We start from the raw sequence: 22,378 nt of genomic DNA, 5'->3' as shown, positions 1-22,378 counted from the left end.
TCCAAGCTAAATATTCCCAGATTTATCCTCATAAGATGTTATAGTGGGGGCAGTGTATCTCATTTTTATTCATGATATAGCGCTACCTCTTAATGTAGACTAAGATTGAATTAGTTTGTGTTACCAATATACTATTTTTGATTCATCTTGAACTGGTAGTCTCCTAAAACCTTTCATCTTTTTGTTTATATGTGTATGTTTAAAAAATTGGAATGAGACTCTTTTTAAAGATAGTTTTCAACATTGACATTTTGAAACTTTGTGTTCCAAAACATGTGCAGTTCTCCTAAATATTTCCATATTTGTGAGCACAAGAAAAATTACATTAAAAGGGAGGAAAAAGCACAAGAAAGGGGGAAAAAAAACCAAGCAAACAACAACAAAAAAGGTAAAAATACTATGCTTTTAATCTACAGTCCCCATAGACAAAAGTAGAAAAGCATAACAGTCTCTCGTTTCAAGGAGTTCCCATGCTAATGGGGAAGAACTCATTTTAGCTTGAAGATTTTAACTAGAATGTGAATATAGTGGTAAAATATAAGTTAATTTTCTTTAATGTCACTTCCATTGATAAAATGATAGCACTTTCTGATGTTGAATCATTTGACAGTGCCAAAGGACTTTGGTAGCAAGAACTTTCTTTTCTGGATCTTCCGTAGTTATTATTGTAGCATTTGCAGGAGCTGCTGAGCCTTGGTATGTTTGAAAGAGAAAAAGATGAGGCTTAGTAACACATCCCCTGCAGGGGATTATAATTAATTATTCCAAGTTATTAAATTAAATTAAATAAAGGAAAATGATTCATGGAGAGAAATGGGAATTAGGAAAATTAGTTTCACTGACAATGTGATAATGCTAGGTCATGCAAAATCTTGCCATTCATGTTACTCTCAAAAATTCGTAGAAACCACACATTTTAAACACTAATACTTTATGGGTCAATCTACTTGGAATGGAGAATTAATTATGTAAGAGTATGTTTTTTCATTCTGTCGTTCCCAATTCTAATGTTTAGTAGATTTAACAGAACATTAATTTCATGCATATTTTGTGATTATCAATTCTAGTCAAGGTATTATATTTATATTATATTATATCTTCCTTTTAGCTTTCTTGAGATTTTTTTCCTGGAAATAGTTCTCTTCTCATTTCACTTTGACCTAAAAAACAAAGGAAATTAGAAAATGGGCAGAAGAGAAAAGACAGTGCTGAGTTATTCACACCACCACAGAAATTTTTCTTTCCCTTCCCTTTTTCCCTCACATTCTCCTTAGGCAATAGTTAGTTCCAGAATATACTCAAGTTGCTCCTCTCTTCACAGAGCTTCCATAAGAAAAGAATCATCATCTCTGTTGCTGTATCCTACAGCTGCCTCCTACGGTTTGCCAGGCCTTAACATTGCTTATATTCCTAGCAGTATCTTGGAATGGTCATTTGATTTGTTTAAGAACTTCTGGGCCTTACTACATGCCTCTATATTGTGCCCTTAGGATTTCTACATCTTCTGTGTTAGGGCTAAATTTGTGTGTGTGTGTTTTCTGACCCAGCTTTCCTATTAGAGGGTGATCTCTTTGAGAACAGGGACTTTGGTAATTTTTCTACTTTTATATCCAATATTGTATTGGAGCTAGTTGCAAACCAACTTAGCAGATTGTTAAATTTTCAGTGCTGCAAATTGTGACTTCGTTTATTATTTTTTGATTGTCTAGATTAGAGAAAATGTTAATAATGCAGATTAAGCTTGAATGTGTTTTTGTGCACTTTTTTTTTTTTTTTTTTTTTTTTTTTTTTTAAGGCGAACCAGTATTAAGTTGGTGCATGGTAGTGTTTGGCATATCAGAAATCCTATTTATATTTTAAAAAATATTGTATCTGCCAATGAACTGAAACTGGTTGAACTATTACAAAAACTGGCAAATATTGGATTGCTTTAATTTACCTTTGTTTAGATTTTTGAAGTAAGAAGATAACATAGAAGTAATGGAAAATGGAAACATTTAAGGGATCTTGAAAGGAAACATATTGTCATAGAGTTGCTATAAGAATGCCACAGGGATTTTGCTGTTGTCTGTAAGAGGTTATCAGTATTTGAAAGGAACAAAAATTGTTAACAGATTGGATGCCAAGGACATAGATTTTCATTGCTGAAAGCTTGTGGAAAATGGGCAGACCAAAAAGATGGCAAGGAGAATGTATCTGATTTTAAGTGATGATCATCCATAGAATAATGTGAATGTATGAAAATAGATTATTGAATAATCTTGCTTAATCCTTAGATGATCATTATGGTTATCTCTTTTTATTGTCTTCAAAATCAGTGTTTTGCTTGAACAGAGAAAGTTTTCTTTTTTTCTTTTTTCTTTTTTTTTGGCTGAGGCATTGGGTTAAGTGACTTGCCCAGGGTCACAAGCTAGGAAGTATTAAGATTCAGAACTCACATTCTCCTGACTTCAGGGCTGGTGCTCTATCCACTGCACTACCTAGCTGGCCAGATATGTTTTCTGTTAATGTTTAATTGCTTTTTTGTTTCTTCTCTTCTAGATTGACTTTGTGTATTTGTTTTTCCAATCATTTGTTCTCTTATTTCTTTAGTGAGACTTGCCATCACAGAGTTATTATTCTTCCAATTATTTCTGCTATGCAAAACAAAACAAAAAAAAATGCTCACAGTTTACACTCATTTCCCAGTGTTCCTTTTCTGGGTGTAGCTGATTCTGTCCATCAGTGATCAATTGGAATTGGATTAGCTCTTCTCTATATTGAAGATATCCACTTCCATCAGAATACATCCTCATACAGTATCGTTGTGGAAGTGTATAATGATCTCCTAGTTCTGCTCGTTTCACTCAGCATCAGTTGATGTAAGTGGAGAGATTATATTAAGAGGAATGCTGAAGTGAAGCAAAAATTAGGTTAAAAAAAAAAGGCCTGAGTACAAGATAATCATCAGAACATAGAAAAAGGAATGGTATTGGGGGGACTCCAGATATTCAAGTGTTAGCTAAAGAGGGATTGTGACTGAAAGAAGAGTGGCTGAGTTTGTTGGTTTGGAGGCTATTTGTGATATTCTGAATGAGTAGTTTTACTAGAGTCCATATGATTCTCAGTTTTCCTTATCTAGCTGTAATCTCTTTTTGCTTATCTCCAGTCTCACATCTTTAACTATCTTTTCACACCATCTCAGGCTAGATATTCAGTAGACATCTTAAACATATCTTGTCCAAAAATGAACTTACATTCTTTTCTCTTAAACCTTCCCAGTTTCTAAACTTTCCTGTTACTGTCAAGGGCACCATCATCCTCCCAGTCTCCCAGACTTGCAGCCGAGGTATCATCTTTGATTCCTATTTAACACTCCCCTCCACCCCTACCCTACCCCATAACCAGTCTGTTGCCAAGGCCTATCAATTTCACATCTCTTGAGTTTACCTTCTTTCTCTTTTTTGATACTGATAATATCCTAATGTAGGCTCTCATTATTTTTGTGCTTGGACTATTGAAGTAATGCTATTTACTGCTACATGTTTCCTTCTACTAGTGCCCATATTTAATCAAGTTGCCAAAGTGATTTTTCTAAAGCATGAGTCAGACCATGTCACTCTCATACTCAATAATTTCCAAATGCTTCACCATCACCTCCAAGTTTAAATAAAAAATCCTTGATTTGGTGTTCAAAGCCCTCCCTTACCTTCCCAGTCTCGAACTCCCCCCTCCCACCCTCATGTTTTGATGTGGTGACAGACCTTGCTGTTGAGTGAATTAAGCGGTTTCTCAGTTCAGGGTATTTTTTTTTCTCTCCCACCATGTTTGGACTCCTTTCCCTTCTCATCTTAATCTCCTGGTTTCCAGATTAAATTCCACCTACTATCAGAAGCCTTTCCCCATTACTTTTAATTCTCATGCTTACCCCTCTGTTAACTATTTCCTGTTTACATTGTACACTTTTTTTGGGAAAATATTTGTTTTTTCTCTATTGTAAGCTTCTGGAGAGCAGGGAACTGTCTTTTGCCTCTCCTTATATTCTAAGTGCTTCCTTCTCTCCTCTACTTTTCTTTTTCTATCCACATAGAGTATTATACCTTTATGTACAAATGCTCTTAAAAAGATTTTTTTTTTTTCTTTTGCACTCCTGAACCCCTCCCAAGATATCTTAGGGTTTACTGGCTAGATTTCTTTCTTCAGACCAGGCCTTGATCAAAAACCACTCTGATTCTCATTGGCCACCTTAGGTCCTAGACCACGCCCCATTTGGTCATTGTTTGGGTCCTGATTGAATGGGATTGAATGTAAGTAACAATTATTTCTGGTTTGGCCAGAAACCCCGAAGATTTTCCCCTCCCAGATTTTTAAAACTTATTTATATTTTTTTCCCTCTTTTGGACTAAGTGAAAGTGGAGATTCTTTGTCTGAATTGCTACCTAGCCTTAATCATTGAATGGATACAGCCTCAGTCAAACTGAGACCTATTGAAGATCTTAGTTTCAAAGGCCAAAGTCTCCCACTACATTCAGGACTGTCTCTAGTCAACCTGATCTATATCTTGTCACTGGACCCAGATGACTCCAGAGGAAAGCGTGAGGCATATGACCTTGCACACTCTTCTTTCACTTATATCCAGTTCATTTGCATGTCATGGCACCATCTCCTTGATGTCATGATCCTCTTAAAGAATGAAGGACAAACATAATCACTACCACCTATGGTACCTGTCAGATAATAAGTTCTTAATAACATATTGTTGATTGATTAAGTCATAAAATCTTGAGGACTTAGTAAGTGGCAAGGAAATGGAACCATCAGATGTTTTTTCTCAGATGTTTGCAGATAAGCCATGGGCTGTTTTTCCTGTGCAGAATGAAAGAGTTGGACTAAATTAAATCTTTAAGTTCTCTTCCATATCTTAAAGATATATCTATATATCTATATACATATATATAGATATATATATGTATACATATACATATACATATATATACATATACATATACACACATATATATATATATATATATATATATATATATATATATATATATATATATATATATATATATATATATATATATATATATATATATAAAATGTGTGTGTGAGTGTATGTGTAGAAATAAAAACCGTGGGGTCCCCTTCGTCACCACTCCCCCTCCCTTTTTATTTATTGATGATGTTGGAACTAAACCTCTCTGCCTTGACTTGAAGTCCTATAGCATTCTGCCTACTTTTATTTTTTAAAAAATTCATTGTTAAAGCAGTTCTTTTAGAAAACAGTACTGAGTTTCTTAAACCTCTCTTTAGTTAATTGATTGTATCATGCAGCTTTTGTAAGGATTCATCTGTTGTATCCTTGTTACATGAGTAACCTTTTAAAAGGAAATAAAATTAATTTTGTTGACTTTACATGGAAACAAATGTCACTTTCTCATCTGAGCGTTTACTGCTTGCTTGGTTAATATGTAGTTCTATTAGTTATTAATGCAAATAAATTTGTTTAGATGTAATTTGTATGATAGCTCAGCAAAGTCTACTTTTTCCTTTATAATATGTTGTGTAGTTTTTAGCGATAGCTTTATATAATGCTCCAGGATGATAATTCTGTAGACCCATTCTTTATTCTTAAAAAATTAAGGCTATGTCTTTTTGGTGGCACATTAACAGGAAACATTAATGTGTATAATTTTCCTTCTTTGTCCTAGAAGAGAGACTGTTAGATTAAAAAAAAAAAAAAAAAAAAAAAAGCAATATCGGGTACTTCCTGAGTTTTCAGAGTTAAGCAAACTTGATTAAATAGATTGTTTTAATATGGTGTTATTTATTTCATTTAGAGAAGTAATGTGAAATGTAACTAAGTTTTAGGATAATCTGATAGATTAAGTACAACATCAAAATGAACACTTGGTAATTATTAACTTATCATTTTTTTAAAATTTTATCAGTTTAATTTTTCAGTACTTCAGTAGTTTGTAAGACCTGAATAGAAAATCAACTTTGTTCAACAGTAAACAAATTAAAAAAAATTATCCACTCATCTTTTAATCATATGGATTAATTCGACTTGATTAAGATGAGTGGGTTTTAGAAATGTTACATTTGGAATGGTTTTTAAAATTTTTTTGCTTTTCTTAAAAGTTGCTTTTTTATACTAAGTTTTTATTTGTTCCTCAGAATTTTCACTTTTAATTAAAATTTAATTAGAAACATTTAAAATCAATATGAAATAACTTTAACCCCCTTTCTTATTACCTAAATATTATTGCTGGTGCCTGAAAATGTTCTTCTCTAGTTCTTATTATTTCTGCCAGGAGGTGGTATTGTTCACTCATGAAGATTGAATTTCTATAACACTCTCTTCTTCTGGTTCTATTTTTTTTTTAAGGAGTTTTGTTTTTTTTTTAATTAGTCATAACAGGTATTCTTGTAAAATTTTTATCAAACTATGGCATTTTAGGAGACCAAATTTCTGCCTTTTAGAAATTGATATTGAAAAATAAAGTAAACCAATTTAAATTGTTATTTAGTAGATACTTATATTTTAGGTTCTGTGTCTAGATGCTAAGGTATGCAGACACACATAGACATACAAATATTTTCTTCCCAGAACTTACATTCTATTGGAGAGAATAACATCTACATATAATTAAATATAAAATTATATACAAGGCAAAGAGAAAATAATATTGGAAATGATAGAGCAATAGCAAGTGAAAAATCAGAAAAGATCTGTTATAGGAATTGGCAGTTGGACTGAATGCCCAAGAAAGGTAGGGTTTTAAGAGGATGGAGGTGAGACAAGGGTGTTTCACAGGCATGGGAGAAAGTTCTTGCAAAGGTAAAGAGAGAGAGAAGATGGAATATTTCTTATAAGAAGAAAGTAAGTTCTTCAACAGTTTGGCCAGAATGTGAAGGGGAATAATGTATAATGAACCAAAGGGAAAGTATAATAAAGTCAAATTGTGAGGGACTTTAAGTGCCAGAGGAGTTTGTATTTCATCCTAGAAGCAATAGGAAGCCACTGAAACTTTTTGAGCAGAAGAATTATGCCAGTGATCCTAAGTTAAATAACAGAGCCTGGACACAAATTGAGATTACTGCATTAACCTTCTGGCTGGTCTTCCTATTTTGTCTGCCTTTTGTAGCATCAGCTCCATTCAGCTGTCAAATTCATCTTACTAAAATGTATGACTAACTATATCACCTTTGTTCAGTAAATTCCTTTGGGTTCCTGCTACTACATCCAGGATCAAATACATAATTTCCTGTTGGACTTTTAAAAACTTTTATTACCTGATCCCTTTCTAACTTTCCAGTTCTGTTACATCTTACTCCCCCTCCAAGTACTCCAGTAATAGGAGCTTTCTTTCTGTCCTTAGAATGTGACCTTTTGTCCCTCATCTTTTGAGCGGTTTCACTTGATGACCCCCATACTTGAATATTTTCTCCCTCTTCCTTTGATCATTTATCTTCTTGACTCCCTCCAAGTCTCAGCTAAAGGCCTACCTTCTTCAAAAAGCCCTTCCTGATCTCTCCCCCCCCCTAATGTAAATGTTTTTTTCTGAGAGTATTCCAGTGTATCGTATTTCTTACTTGTATGTACTATGTGCTCTTTGAGAGCAGGGGCTATTCTTCCCCCTTTCTTTGTGATCTTAACCACTTAGTAGAATTAAAGCCTGGCATATGTAATAAATACTTAATAAATCCTTGTTGATGTGGTCAGAGTACAAAACAGAAGAAAATTAACTCTTCCAGCCTGATATATCCTACATTGGAACTTTGTGTTCAGGCCAGGATTCTGAGCAGGACTATAGTTGTATTGTATGATCCTACCTTGTCTTATCTGGTGTCTTGCTGCAGGGTTCAGAACCGTACTGATTTTTTTTTTTTTTTTTTTTTTTTTCTCTTCTTGGTGTCTCCCTTTGAAATCCAATTTTACCTCTGTTCCAGATTTCTTGCCATGGTCACTTGTCTGTGGGAGGAAATTTGTGATTTTATGCTTGAAAATGATTCATTGTGGTTTCTCTTTAGATTTTCCCCTTACTGCTCATTTTGGGAATTGTCTGAAGTATTTGTTAAGAGTAGTTTTCTGAGGAGCTCGACTGCCTTTTAATACTACTACTGGCATCTTGACTAATTTCCCTTCTTTTATTTCTGCAAAAATGTTTCTTAGTTGTGTTGACATAAGTTCTAAATCTATAGGTAGGCTAGCAGATGTTTTGTACTTTATAAAGTTTTGAATACAATATCTTTTATCTATCATTTGCTGTTGACTTTTGTTGGTTACATGCAATACCTCTTTTTTTTTTTTAATTCTTTTTATTTTCAAAATATATGCAAAGATAGTTTTCAGCTTCTACCCTTGTAAAACCTTATGTTCCAAAACTTTGTCTCTTCCTTCTTCCCCGTTCCTTTTCCCTAAACAGCAAGTAATCCAATATATTAAACATATTAAAGATATTTAAACATCTATACATATTTCCACATTTATCATGCTGCACAAGAAAAGTCAGATCAAAAAGGGGAAAAAATGAGAAAAAAAAGCAAGCTAACAAACAACAAAAAGAGTAAAAATACTATGATATGGTCCACTTTCAGTCACCACAATTCTCTCTCTTGAGTGTATGTAGATGGCTCTCCATCACAAGACTATTGGAATTGACTTGAATCACCTCATTGTTGAAAAGAGCCAAGTCCATCAGAATTGATTATTATACGAACTTCTTGTTGCTGTGTACAATATTCACTTGAAATACTACTCTTTTTTAAAAAGAATTTTTAATTGATGTTTTCTGTTTCGTATATCATCATAGTATCCTATAGATCTCTTTACCTCCTCCTTTTAAGAGCCATTCCATAGGAAAATAGTGTCATTGTTGGTGTTGTTAAGAGAGGGAAGAAATTTGCACAACTGATCAATCTATTGAGAAAATCTGAAAAATACACAATGTGTGGAACTCCCATCTTTACCAAAAGATTGGGGGACAGGGATGTTTTCATATTTCTCTTCAATTGAGTCCCTCTTTATTCTTATAATTATATTAATTTGCTTTTGATTTTTTGATGTTAACACTTTTTCTCTCCTGAAATTTATGTTCTTGTAGTTATTGTGTGTATTTTTTCTTGGCTCTGATTATTTCACTTGCATTAATATCCTTAGTATTCATTAGATAATTGTTTATTTAAAAAATACTTATTTAAAATTAAAAACAAAATTTAAAAAGAACAACAGAAAAGGAACACAAAAAACAGAACAAAACATTGCCATATGCCCAACAGAAAATCAGGGAGAATTGAAAATATATAACAAATATCCATTTCAAGAATGCATATATACTAATAAATGGTTATATTCATGAATGAGCATCTTTTCTTTTGTTCTCTGATATGTACTTTTTACTTTTTTTTTTCTTTTCTTTCATCATCCCCACTTCTATGCAGGCTACAGTTAAGCAGGGGTATATTTACACACACACACACACACACACACACACACACACACACACACACACACACACACACACCTCACCCCCACATAATATACATGTGTTTGTATATATCTTTTGTTTCCTATCCCTGCTAACTCTTCTACTTTAATTCTACTCCTTGTCTTGCTATTACTTAACCTCTTCTCATAGCCACAGATTCTTTCTTTATCTTCCCTTCTAGTTTTTCCCTCCCTCTTTATCCCAGTCTCATTAATCTACACATCTTATCCCACTATATTTAATCTAACTAATCTTTTCTACTCCATCACATCCTGTATCACCCTTTCCCCTCTTTCTTTATCCCTTTTACATTAATCTACACCCTTTGTCTAACTGCTGTAAATCTACTTACCCTGTTGTATCTCAGTTTATCCTATTCCTTTTCCCCTTATCTCTTTATAGATTTTGGAGGGTGCTATAACTTCATGGTGTGTGTGTGTGTGTGTGTGTGTGTGTGTGTAGATTTTCAGAACTACAGGCCTTTCTCCCTCTAATTTACGTTGTCAGTTTTTCCTCTGTACCTCATTCATATCGAATAATTATTTTTATCCTTTCTTAGATTGTTTTGCTTTTTAGAGCTAGATCATACTCAATTCTGCCCCAATCTTTTTTTCGAACTACCCAATTATTGATGTCAATCTTAAACATAGAATTTACATTTCCATGTAAAAACCAAACAATTTGTCCTTGTTGAGTCCCTTGAAATTATTCATCATTTCAGCAGAATGATTTCAGAAAGGCCTGTTAAGTCTCTTACTTACATTGACTGATGCTAAGTGAAGTGAATAGAACCAAGAGAACATTGTATACTGCAACAAGAAAGATTATGTGATGACCAGTTCTCATGGATGTAGCTCTTTTCAACAGTGAGATGATTCAGGCCAATTCCAATAGATCTGTGATGGAGAGAGCCATCTGGAACCAGAAAGAGGACCATTTTTTCACTTTTTTATTGTTATTTGCTTTCTCTTTGTTTTCTTCCTCTTTTTTTCCTTTTTGATCTGATTTTTCTTGTGCGGCATGATAAAATCAGAAATATGTATAGAAAAATTGTATGTTTTTAACATATGTATTTGAGTTACTTGCTTTCTAGGGGAGGGAGAAGAGAAAGGAAGGGAGAAAAATATGGAACATGAGATGATTTTGCAAGGATGAATGTTGAAACCTATCTTTGCATGTATTTTGAAAATAAAAAAGCTATTATTAAAAAAATAAAGTTGTGTAGAGGTGGGAAATTAATTTTTAATGTTGGCTCTTATGTTAAATTTTCTATTGAATTCAGGTTTGGTTGAGACAGAGTCCTGAAAATCTGCGAGTTCATTAAATGTTTGTTTGTTTTTTATTCAGTATTACTGTTAGTTTTGTTGGATGTGATATTTTTTACCTTAGCTCTCATTCTTTTGATCTTTGATATATATTATTCTAGGAATAATACTATTTTTAGTAGTCAGTCTCCATAATTCTAACTTTGGATGCAGATGTTATTTTTTATTCAAAGTTTATTGGGATTGCCTTAGATCACTAAACCACTGAGAAGAACCAAGTCTATCATAGTTGATCAACACACAATCTTGTTGTGGACAATGCAATTCTGGTGCTGCTTGTTTCACACAGCATGAGTTTGTGTAAATCCTTTCATGCCTTTCTGAAATCAGCTTGTTCATCATTTTTATAGGGCAATAATATTCCATTACCTTCATATACCATAACTTATTCAGCCATTCTCCAATTGATGAGCATCTACTCATTTTCAATATTTTGCCACCAAAAGAGCCGCTACAAATATTTTTGCACAAATGGGTCTTTTCTCTTCCTTTATGATTCCTTGGGATACTGGCCCAATGGTAGCATTGCTGAGTCAAAGAGTTATTGCACAGTTTTATAGCCCTTTGGGCATAGTTCCAAGTTGCTTTCTAGAATGGTTGGATCAGTTAATAACTCCTCAAACAAAACTAGTCCCAAGTTTTTTCCCACATCCTCTTCAATATTTATCATTATGTTTTCCTGTCATCTTAGTCAATCTAAGAGTTGTGAGGTGGTGCCTCAGAGTTGTTTTAATTTGCATTTCTCTAATCAGTAGTTATTTAGAGCATTTTTTCATGTGACTATAAATGGCTTTAATTTCATCATCTGAAAATTGAAATTTTTGACAATTTCTCAATTGGAGATTGACTTGTATACTTATAAATTTGACACAGTTATTTATATATTTTAGAAATGAAGTTTTTCAAGAAAATGGTATTTACACACATGTATTGTATCTAGGTTATATTGTAACACATGTAAAATGTATGGGATTGCCTGTCATGGGGGGGGGGAGGAAGTAGAGGGAAGGGGGGGATAATTTGGAAAAATGAATACAAGGGATAATATTATAAAAATATATAAAAAATAAAAAAAATTAAAAAAAAAAAGAAATGAAGTTTTTTTTTTAATCAGAAAAACTGGCTTTATTTTCCCCAGGTTTGTTCTCTTTTAATCTTGTATAGGTTTTGTTTGCACAAAAACTTGATGTAATCAAAGTTGTCCATTTTGCATTTTCTAATGTTTTCTAGTTCTTCTATTCCTCCCTCTCCATAAATTTGATAGGTAAACTATCCCTTGCTCTTCTAATTTGCTTTGGCATCACTCTTTATACCCAAATTATGGACCTATTTTGACCTTATTTTGGTATGGGCTGTGAAGTGTAGGTCTATGCTGAGTTTCTGACATTATTTTTCAGTTTTCCCAGTAATTTTTGTGAAAATAGTGAGTTCTTATTCTAGAAGCTGGAGTATTAGGTTTATCAAATATTAGGTTACTAGATTGATGGTTGTGTTATGAGTATTTAACCTATTCCCCTGATCCAGCATACTACTTCTTAACCAGTACCACATAATTTTGATGACTGCTGCTTCATAAAATAATTTTAGGTCTGGTACCAATTCTAATTTTCTGAGAGTTATTTTCTTCTTTAAGACTCTATTTCCTTTTTGAGTTGATTAATCATATTTTTCATAATATTGTTTTTCATGGTTTTTATTATTATTTTTTAGATTTTCCTCAATCTCATTTCATTTTTGAAGTCTTTTATTTTATTTTATTTTATTTATTTTAATTTTTTTTTAGTTTTTCTATAAATTCTTCCTGGATAAATAGACAAAATAAAATTAATATTACTCTTTGAGGTTGAAGATGTTTTTTAATTACACTGTCCTTTTCTGACAATGAACTCTGGTCTTCCTTATCCCTATAGTAACTTTCTATAGTTGTCTTCTTTTTTTGACTTTTAATTTTTTTTTAAATGAGAATATTAGTGTAAGCTCCTCTAATTTTGGGGTGGCAGTAGGGTGCCTCTAGTTTCACTTCAGCTCTCCATTCTGACCTGGAACCCAAACTGAAAGCTCTCCACTCTTTCAAGTGTTCACTGCCAGCAGTGTCGCTGCCCTACTGCTTCTGGACGCACCAGGTAGACTGATTCCTTCTCACCCAGGGCTGCCTCTCAGCAGCATAACTGGGCCTGACCTTCCTAATAAGAGGAAGTTTCCTCAGTCTTTCTGGACTTAGGCCCCAATGCTCCAGGCTGCCTGAGAGGTTCCTGTGGCTCTCACTGAGAATTCTTTGAATCCAGATGGCCCCAGGGCTCCCTACTTGCTGTTTCAATGGAACTAACTTGGAGGTGTGAGGTGTTTATATTTCACACTGGTTAAATTTCTGCCTTGGGAGTCTTGGATTGTTCCAAGTGGACCCCTCTTAGGCCCCAAAATTTATTTTCCCCCCCACCAATCTACGTTCACCCTGAGGCATAAGCTTGTTTCTTTTGTGGGGGAAATCTGAAGAGCTTGGAATTGTATGACCTACTCTGCTATCTTTCCAGAATCCTCTCCCATTGCATACTGTCATATAGCACATTGGTTTTCCATTACACAGTTACTTTAGCCATTTGGGTATACAGTTGTTTTTCACTTCTAGGTATTCCAAGAAGTGCTTCTATAGATATTTTGAAGTAGATAGAAGTTTTTCTTATCATTTGGCTTCCTTGCTGAAGCGCAATTATCATCTCTGGTTCAAATTGTTTAGTCATTTTAGTCAGTTTATTTGCATAATGTTTAAAATTTTTTTGAGAACTGTCCATATCCTTTGACCACTTATCTATTGAGAAATGGCTATTAGTTTTTACACATGTATTTCATTAATTATTTATATATTTTGGGTACTAAACTCTTATAAAAGAAATTTGATAATTTTTTCCCTTTCCATTTGACTACTTTTTAGTCCTAGATGCATTAATGTTGTCTGTGCAGAATCTTTTCAGTTCAAGTTTACTTTATCTTTTGTAATTGCCTCTATTTCTTTTTGATTAAGAATATATCTCTCACCCATGGCTATGAAAAGTACATAGTCTTTCTTTTCTAATTTTTTTTTTTTTTTGTATTATCATCTTTAACTTTAAAATATGGTATAAAGTGTTAATCTAAGCCTAATTTCTGCCAGATTGTTTTTCAGTTTTCTCAGCAATTTTAAAAAATTTTAAATTAAAAAAAATTAAAAAAAATTTAATCTTATGTTTTCTACTTTATTGAAAACTGGGTTATTGAATTTCTTTGTTTCTGATGCTCCCTTGTCGAATCTGTTCTATTGATCTTTCTGCTTTTTGTTTTTGTTTTTTTTAAACTAGTAAACAGTAAACTGTTTTTGATGACTACCATTTATGTAATTTGAGATCTAGAAGTGGTTCTTGGACCTTCCCTCCCCCCCCAGTCATTTCCCATTATATCCTATATCTTTTGTTTTTCCAAATAAATTTTATTATTTTACAAACTCTTTAAAATATCTTCTTTATAATTTGATTTGTACAGCATTAAGAATGTAAATTTATTTTGGTAATATTATTTTTATTATATCCATGCAGCCTAAGTATGGGCACTGACTTTTCCTTCAGCTCTTACAGATGTTTTTAATTTGTACAAAATTTTTGTGAGCTTTGAGGGGGGGATTGATCTCCATATATCTTAAACATTTAGAGTGGGATTTCTCTTTCTGTGATTCTCTTGAATTTTGTTGTGGTATAGAAATGCTATTTTTTTTTTTTTTTTTTTTGAGAATTTATTTTGTAGCTGAAGCTACTAATTATCTCAGTATCTTCATTTAAGCCTTAGGGTTTTCTGAGTAAATCATCTATCTTATCTTTAGCAAATAGGAATAGTTTGATATCCCTTTTTATTCCCATCTTATTTCTATTGCTGTCATTTCTGGTACAATATCAAATATTACTGGGGAAAGTGCTTCACTTCCATATTAGGAAAGACTAATGCATCCCTGTTGCATATGATGCTTGCTGTTGTTTTAGATGCTTTTTATGATGATAAAAAAAAAATCTCTGACTGTACTTTGTAGGGCATTTAGCATAAAAGTGTTATATTTTGTCAAAAGCATTGCTTTTTTTCTTCTGCTCTGCTTCTGTTGATAATTATGTGGTTTGGAATATTGGGGGTTTTAATATGATTATTTTCCTAACGTTTAATTAACCTTGCATCGTAAATCCTATTTAATCATAAATTGTTTTCTGTTTGATTGGATTTTGCATTAAATTTTTGAGATGATATTCATTAGTGATATTGGTATATATATATATATTATCCTTCCTTAATGTAGATATTAGTTCTTTGTTTTCCCCTCCCCCCTAAAAAAAGATTCTGGTAGGGGGTCTTTCTCAGGTTTTTGAGAAGAATTTGTGAATTATGAATACTAACTATTCTTTAAAAATTTAATAGGACTCTCCTTTAAATCTTATCAGGTAAAAGAGTTTCCCTCTCTTTTGGTAGTTCCTTTATAGTTAGATTTAATTCATTTTCTGAGATTGAGTTATTTAAGATCTCTATATGGTCTTTTCACAGTTGGTATATTTCATATTTTTGAAGGTATTTTTCGATTTCTTTTGTGTTCTCAGTATATAACTGCATAATATGTTCTGATTACTTTTTAAATTCTGGTTTTGTTGTGATTTCACTTGCTTGCTTACTATTTTATTGATTTTACTTTTTGGCAACAGTATTCTATAAAAGTAACATACAACAGGTTGTTTAGCTTATACAATTTGTTTAGTTTTATTTTTCCCAATTGATGGACATCTAGCTTCCTTACAATTCTTTTTTTTTTTATTACAAAAATTACAGTTGTAAATATTGTTGACCATGTTTTCCTAGATTTTTGACTACCTTGGCAATATAAACTCTGTAGTAGTATTGCTGACTATACTGTTACTCTTTTCCAATTAGGTGATACAATGCATAGAATTCTGAAGTCAGGAAAACCTGCCTTCAAATCTGACTTCAGACACTTAATAGCTTTGTCACTTTATACGAATCATTTAACTTAAATTTGCCTCATTTTGCTCAACTATAAAATGAGTATAATAATTCCTGTTCTATAGGGTTGTTTGAGGATCAAATGAAATATTGGTAAAGTATTTAACAACAGTACCTGGCACATAATAGGTGTAGATATAGTTGGTAAATCTCAAGGCAAGATATACTATGATATATCGCTATGAATTTGGGAGCTAGATGTTTTTTGGCCAAATGGAATGCATTTCTCTTTAAATCATTACTAAAATCACAACTTTTCACTGAATATTGACCACCAATTCCAAATTTAAAAACAAGAAGCCAGAAAAACCACTCTGTGACTTGTCTTCATTTTGAATTACCTTTCACAATCTGATTTAAATCTAAACGTGTACCTGAGTATAATAACCAAATCATATTCTCTATGTATCCTACAATGCTTTAAAGATGCATACTCAATAAATATTTTTGAATGTATTTATATTTTGGTAGAAAAAATATAGAACAGTGACTATTGAGGCTTGTGTTTGAGTCTTACCTCTACTACTGGTTTGATCTTGGGCAAGTCTTTTCATCTCTCTCTCTCTCTCTTTTTTTTTTTTTTTTTTTTTTTTAAATTTGCTTATTTATAAATTGGGTCACTTGGATTAGATAATACCAGGCTTAAGATTCTGTGATAAAGAATTAATAGAAAGGAAAGGTCTTTTCTCTCTTAAAAAGTATTAACAAAAATTTTTAAAAATATGTTGAAAATTATTTTGGTATGTTTGATACATTTTTTTTTTTGCATTTTTGTTTGTTTTTTCTTGCAGTTTTGAAGTTATGAATCTTTTGGGGAGAGTTCTAAACATGCAGTATCAATGCTGATGGGATAAGATCCAATATGAATGTGAATGATGTTGGAGGAAGACGACGCTTTGAGGACAGTGAGCATACATTACATATTTATCCTGGGACAATTTCAGAAGGCACTATCTACTGTCCAGTCCCAGCCAGAAAAAACTCAACTGCTGCTGAGGTGATAGATGCTCTTATAAATAGACTCAAGCTTGACAAAACAAAATGTTACGTTCTAGCCGAAGTGAAAGAATTTGGTGGGGAAGAATGGATACTCAATCCAACAGACTGTCCTGTTCAGCGAATGATGATGTGGCCACGGATGGCATTAGAAAACAAATTGAGTGGAGAGGATTACCGATTCCTTTTGAGAGAGAAAAATCTTGATGGCTCAATCCATTATGGCAGTCTTCAGTCATGGCTTCGTGTTACAGAAGAGCGTCGGAGAATGATGGAACGAGGTTTCCTTCCCCAGCCACAACAGAAGGATTATGATGATTTATGTAGTTTACCTGACTTAAATGAGAAAACACTTCTGGAGAACCTCCGAAATCGCTTTAAACAAGAAAAAATTTATACTTACGTTGGTAGCATTCTAATAGTCATTAATCCATTTAAATTTCTTCCTATTTACAATCCTAAATATGTCAAAATGTATGATAATCATCAACTGGGAAAGCTTGAACCCCACATTTATGCTGTGGCAGATGTAGCTTATCATGCTATGCTTCAGCGCAGAAAGAACCAGTGCATTGTTATTTCAGGGGAAAGTGGTTCTGGGAAGACACAGAGTACAAACTTTCTCATTCACCATCTTACAGCTCTTAGCCAGAAGGGATTTGCCAGTGGAGTAGAACAGATAATTCTTGGAGCTGGACCAGTACTTGAGGTAAGATGAGTTACAGAACTACTGTACTGTTTTTTAATTTGTCACTCAACAAGCGGTAATACAATTTGTTTTGCCATAGTTTGTTTTGCCATAGTTAGCAAATAACTGACACAAGACTGTTAATATCATTTGTACTTTTACCTATGAATACCAGCATATCTTTAACTTGTCTGTAGAGTTATTAAAACAATTGTTGGTAGAGAAGTAGCATAGGTAGCATTCATTGGTAATGAAACCTGAAATTGGCAGTGTTGTGGGGGTTACATTTTTTTTCCCCCAAAGATGATATCTGGGCAGTAGAATATGTATAAATAAGAAACGTGAATAAGAAAACTGAGGGTATCTAGTAGGAGAGAAGAAAGGACAATTTTATAGGTCATGGGGATTTATGTAACATATGAAGAAGGTAGTAGGTATATTGTACAAGTGAATTATCCTGAATGTTTGGTTAGTGCCTCTATTCCTGGTGTCTCTCCTAAACACTAAAACTATTTAAAAAAAGAGCTCAGTATCATTTTACAACCAGATAGTATTACCTAGTCTTTTCTTATCATTTAAAAATATGCTTTCAAAATAGTATTATCAGTATTTAAAGGAAAGAAAGCAAACTTTCTTTTTGTTTGTTTGTTTGGATTGAAAGTAAAGAAAGTAATACTGTTTGGCTTTAAAATATGTACTTGAAGTAAACTATTCAATCATAGATCATTAGAGTTAGAGTAAGTCCTTAGATATGACTTAGTTTGATCCTTCCCAAAGTTTTTGAATTGACAAAATCTCTATTTTAAACAAAACTTGCAAAAGTCTGGGAGAACTTTGCAATATAATATTTCAGAAAGATTTCTTTAAAAGCCTTTTGACTAATGGAAACAATGTAAAATTCTTCTACTTTTAGATCACTTTAAATTTACAAGTGTTATAAACAATGTATTGAGAATAAGATTGCCTATGATATTCTTTATGATACTATATCTTGTAGAATATTTCACATGATTTTTATTTTCTCCCTTTTATAAACAGATAAACTTTGAGCTTGTTGCTGTGTATCATGTTTGCACTTTAAAATTCTAGATTTTCCAAAAAATTGGCTGTTTTATTTGTAAATTTCTTTGTAATCCTTTGAGAACTAGTTAATTAATAAGTGCTCTAGTCACTGTACTTAGGGGACTGGTAGACTACAAATGTCAGGAATGAAATAGCCCCTACTCAAAGAGCTTTCTTTTAAAAGCCAGTCAGTAAGCCTCTATTAAGCTTTTAGTACATGCTGGCATTGTGCCTAAGCACTGGGGATACCAGAAGAGGCAAAAGACAACTCCTGATATCAAAGAACTCCTAATCAAATGAAGGAGACAATAAGCAAGCTATCTGAAAAGAGAAGCTACATATAGGATTAATGGGAAATAATTAGAAGAAGGATGGCACTAGAATTAAGAGTGGTTGGGAAAAGCTTCTTCCACAAGGTGAGATTTTAATTGTCACTTATGGGGAACCAGTAGACAGAGAATTCTCAGAGACAAGGCAATCAAAAGTGTATTTATGGATGTGTTTGTATACATTCATACACATATACATAACCAGATATATGTGTGAGTCTATGTGTATATGTAATATGCACATGAGGCACATATATACAAATAAGTATAAGGTATTTGTGGAGTGGGCACTAACCTGTGAGAGGATAGAGAAAAGACTTCACATAGAGAGTTGCGCTTAAATTGGGTTTTGAAGGAAGAAAATTAGGCCAAAATAAAGAAATATTTACATTCCAGGAATGAAGGTCAACCAATGCAAAGGTGAGAAGATACAGAATGGAGAGTTATGTATGAGGATTAGAAAGACCAGCAGTTTGACTGGATTATGAGAATATTGTAGGGGGAGTAAAAATAATTATGTTGGAAAGAAAAGATGGACTTATGATGTGTAAGGCTCTGAAAGCTCTGTCCTAGAGACAATAGAGAGTACTGGAATTAATCAAGTTAGATGAATGAATGGACAGATCTCTCTTTAAGGGCAGTTATTTTTGTACCTATTTAGATGATATATTGAAGTGGTGAGAGACTTAAGGCAGAGACCATTCATAAATCTTTTTCAGTATCTTGACAATTCTGATAGGAGAAGATTTGAGAAGGTTGAAATGACAAGATTTGGGACTGGGTATATAGATTTGAGAGTCACATACATAGAAATACTAGTGAACCCAGTGGAGATGATGAGGTCACAGGAGAAAGAGGGTATATAGAGAGATGGAAAAAAGGGCTCACAGCCTTAAATAGTATCTTTAGTTAGTGTGATGATCCAAGAAAGGAGAATGAGAGGGAACAGAGAAAGGTAGGAGAACTACAAGAACCACAGAATTACTTGTAGCTGAATTGTATATAACTCACATTATTTTCTGTGTTGTTGGTCAACCTTTTCCAAGTATTTCCCCTAGGAAATTGGTTCTTTTCCCAGAAACCTTTAGCTCTAGTATTGGCTGTAAGAGTTTTTCTAGAAAATCCAAACTCTAACAGAGCAATAATCCATTCTTCCATTAAACATCTTTAGGGCATGGGAAAGTTATTACCTATGAGGTAGCTCATTTTACTTTTTGCTAAATAAAGCAACTTAAATTCCCCCTCAGGAATGACAGCTCTTCAAAAATTTAAAGAGAGGGATTATTCTTTTTGTCTTTATTTTTCTTGATTCTTAATCCATTTCTTTCTTTTATGGTATGGTTTTGAAGCCTCTATCTTAATAATAATAGTTAGCACTTAAGACTTGATAACTCCTTTGATCCTCTTTACAACCTATTATTATCCTTATTTTGCAATTAAGGAAACTGAAACCAAGAATGAATAAGTGATGTGTAGCATCACACAGCTAGTTAGTTGTCTGAGCCAAATATGAACTCAGATCTTCCTGACTCCAGATCTTAAGCTCAATTCACAGGGCCACATAGTTACATCTTGCATTACCTTACCTTCTTTATGCTTATATACTTTCATTTAACACATTGAGCTTAAGTTAATACTGTGTGTGAAGTACTATGTTAGAAGATTGCAAAGATATATAAAGACCAAGTCTTTTCCCTGAAAAAACTTTCTGTCCTATAGGAGAAATAAAGCCTGTCAATAAATGAATTAATTATAATACAAGGAATTATGTAGCAAATGACATGAATAGTACAGCCTGCTGCAGGATAGAATTAGGGGGTACCTTTATTGCTTTGCCACCTGTTTTGTGGTGGTGTAAAACTTTGGTTTTAAAAGCAGGAATATGAAAATGTGGGAAACTTTTCTAAATGTTCATTAATTAATTTAGTTGGCCTCTTCATTTCTCATCTGCATTTATAGTATTTATGGCTAGATCTTGATCCTGGTTCTTAAGACTGGCTGAGTCCTTAATTTCTTTTACAATCCTGTTACACTATTCTTTATACCTTTCCTGAATGTTCCTGCCCTTCTTCCTTTCCTTTCTCTTCTCTTTGGAACCTTGACTGTCTACATTGTTTTTTTATCCCAGAACTTTCTTTCGCTTTAACTATGTTATTTTAGCATTTGACTTCTTTAGTTACCTAGATCCTATATTGGTTTCATCTTGTCTAACAGATTATTAATAACTCTTGACAAGGGAGTAGCAGCCCTCCCTGGTGTGTGTGTGTGTGGGGTGTATTCTTAAAAGAACCTTTCATAAGAGACAACTTGTTAGAATAGAGTCTACTCTACTGAATCAAATGTTTCTTTAAATAATAAGTTTTATAGATTCTTGTATTCTCTTAATCTTAGTTCTTTGTTAGGTAGATATGATCTATTGTGAAATGTTATTTGTAAAAACTTAACTCTAAAACCTTTATCAAGGTTGCCTATGATTCCAATAAAACGTTATATAAATGGGCAAGTAGGTATATAAATACTATTACTATTATCATTCTTTTGGTTACTTTTTGGTAATAAAGTAAAATATAAAAATAAGATTTTTCTTTTTTTCTTTTTTTTTTTTTTTTTTTTTTTTTTACTATCCTATTGGTATCTTCCCTTCCTTCAGATTAAACCCTTGACATTTAAAAAAGTTGTTTCTCCCCCTCCATGAACTTCCTCTGTTTATTTATTTTTTCTTTTTTTCTCCATTAGTGTTTTCTTCATTGATATTTCAGCCTTTTTTCTCCATTTGTGTTTTCTTCATTGAGATATTTCAACTATTTTTCTAAGCACATCATGGTCTTAAGAGTCCAAATATGGTGATTCTTCTCACATTAATTGTGAGAAGAGCTTGTTATTAAAATCTGCAGCTCTTTTCCATTTTTTCATGTATTTATTGTCTTTCTAGATTCATCCTTAAATTACTCTTGGAATGGAACTGTTGGATCTCTCTTGGCATTGTTTAGATCTCTTACCAGTTTCCCTTCAGTTGATTTTCTTCTGTACTACTTTGCTCAGTTATTTTGGGGAAGGCAATTTATCTTGGATCTTTGCTATCAGATTTTTGATATCAAAATGAATTCAAATTTTTTTGATTCAGTTACTTTAACTGATACCTTTAAACATGCCTGTGTTTCTTCTACTGTTAAAAAGCTCTTTCTTTTGCTTCCCTTTGTTTCTCTTTTTTTGTGGCTAAAGACATAAACAAAGCCATCTACCTCTCCACTACTCTCATTTTCTTTTAAATCCTCATTCAAATAAAGCTGCCTTCTTCAGAATTGCAAGTGCCATCTTAATTGCCAAACCCAATGACTGTTTCTTTATCTTCATTATTTTTCCATTATCTCTATCATTTGCTACTTTTAATATCTTTTCCTCTTGGATATATGCTTCTTTCTCTAAGTATTCATGACAATGTTCTCTCCTTATTTTCCTCTGTCCAACTGCTTCTTTTCT

The 22,378-nt window shown here is 32.9% G+C and overlaps 1 protein-coding gene across 11 annotated transcripts in view; it reads left to right on the top strand.

Moving 5' to 3' along the window:
• The window catches only part of MYO9A (myosin IXA), a 274,357-nt gene that overhangs the window by 47,718 nt on the left and 204,261 nt on the right, over positions 1-22,378 (top strand). For all 11 annotated transcript variants that reach the window (XM_074296171.1, XM_074296170.1, XM_074296173.1 and 8 more), the window contains exon 2: positions 16,615-17,528. In XM_074296171.1, coding sequence (XP_074152272.1) covers positions 16,686-17,528 — 843 coding nt within the window. In that variant the 5' untranslated portion in view covers positions 16,615-16,685. The remainder of the gene's footprint in view (positions 1-16,614; positions 17,529-22,378) is intronic.

This window comes from Sminthopsis crassicaudata, chromosome 2, assembly GCF_048593235.1.
Source record: "Sminthopsis crassicaudata isolate SCR6 chromosome 2, ASM4859323v1, whole genome shotgun sequence".
NCBI classification, from domain to species: domain Eukaryota; kingdom Metazoa; phylum Chordata; class Mammalia; order Dasyuromorphia; family Dasyuridae; genus Sminthopsis; species Sminthopsis crassicaudata.
Note: the sequence above shows the minus strand (reverse complement) of the source record. Positions and strands in the feature narration are given on the sequence as shown.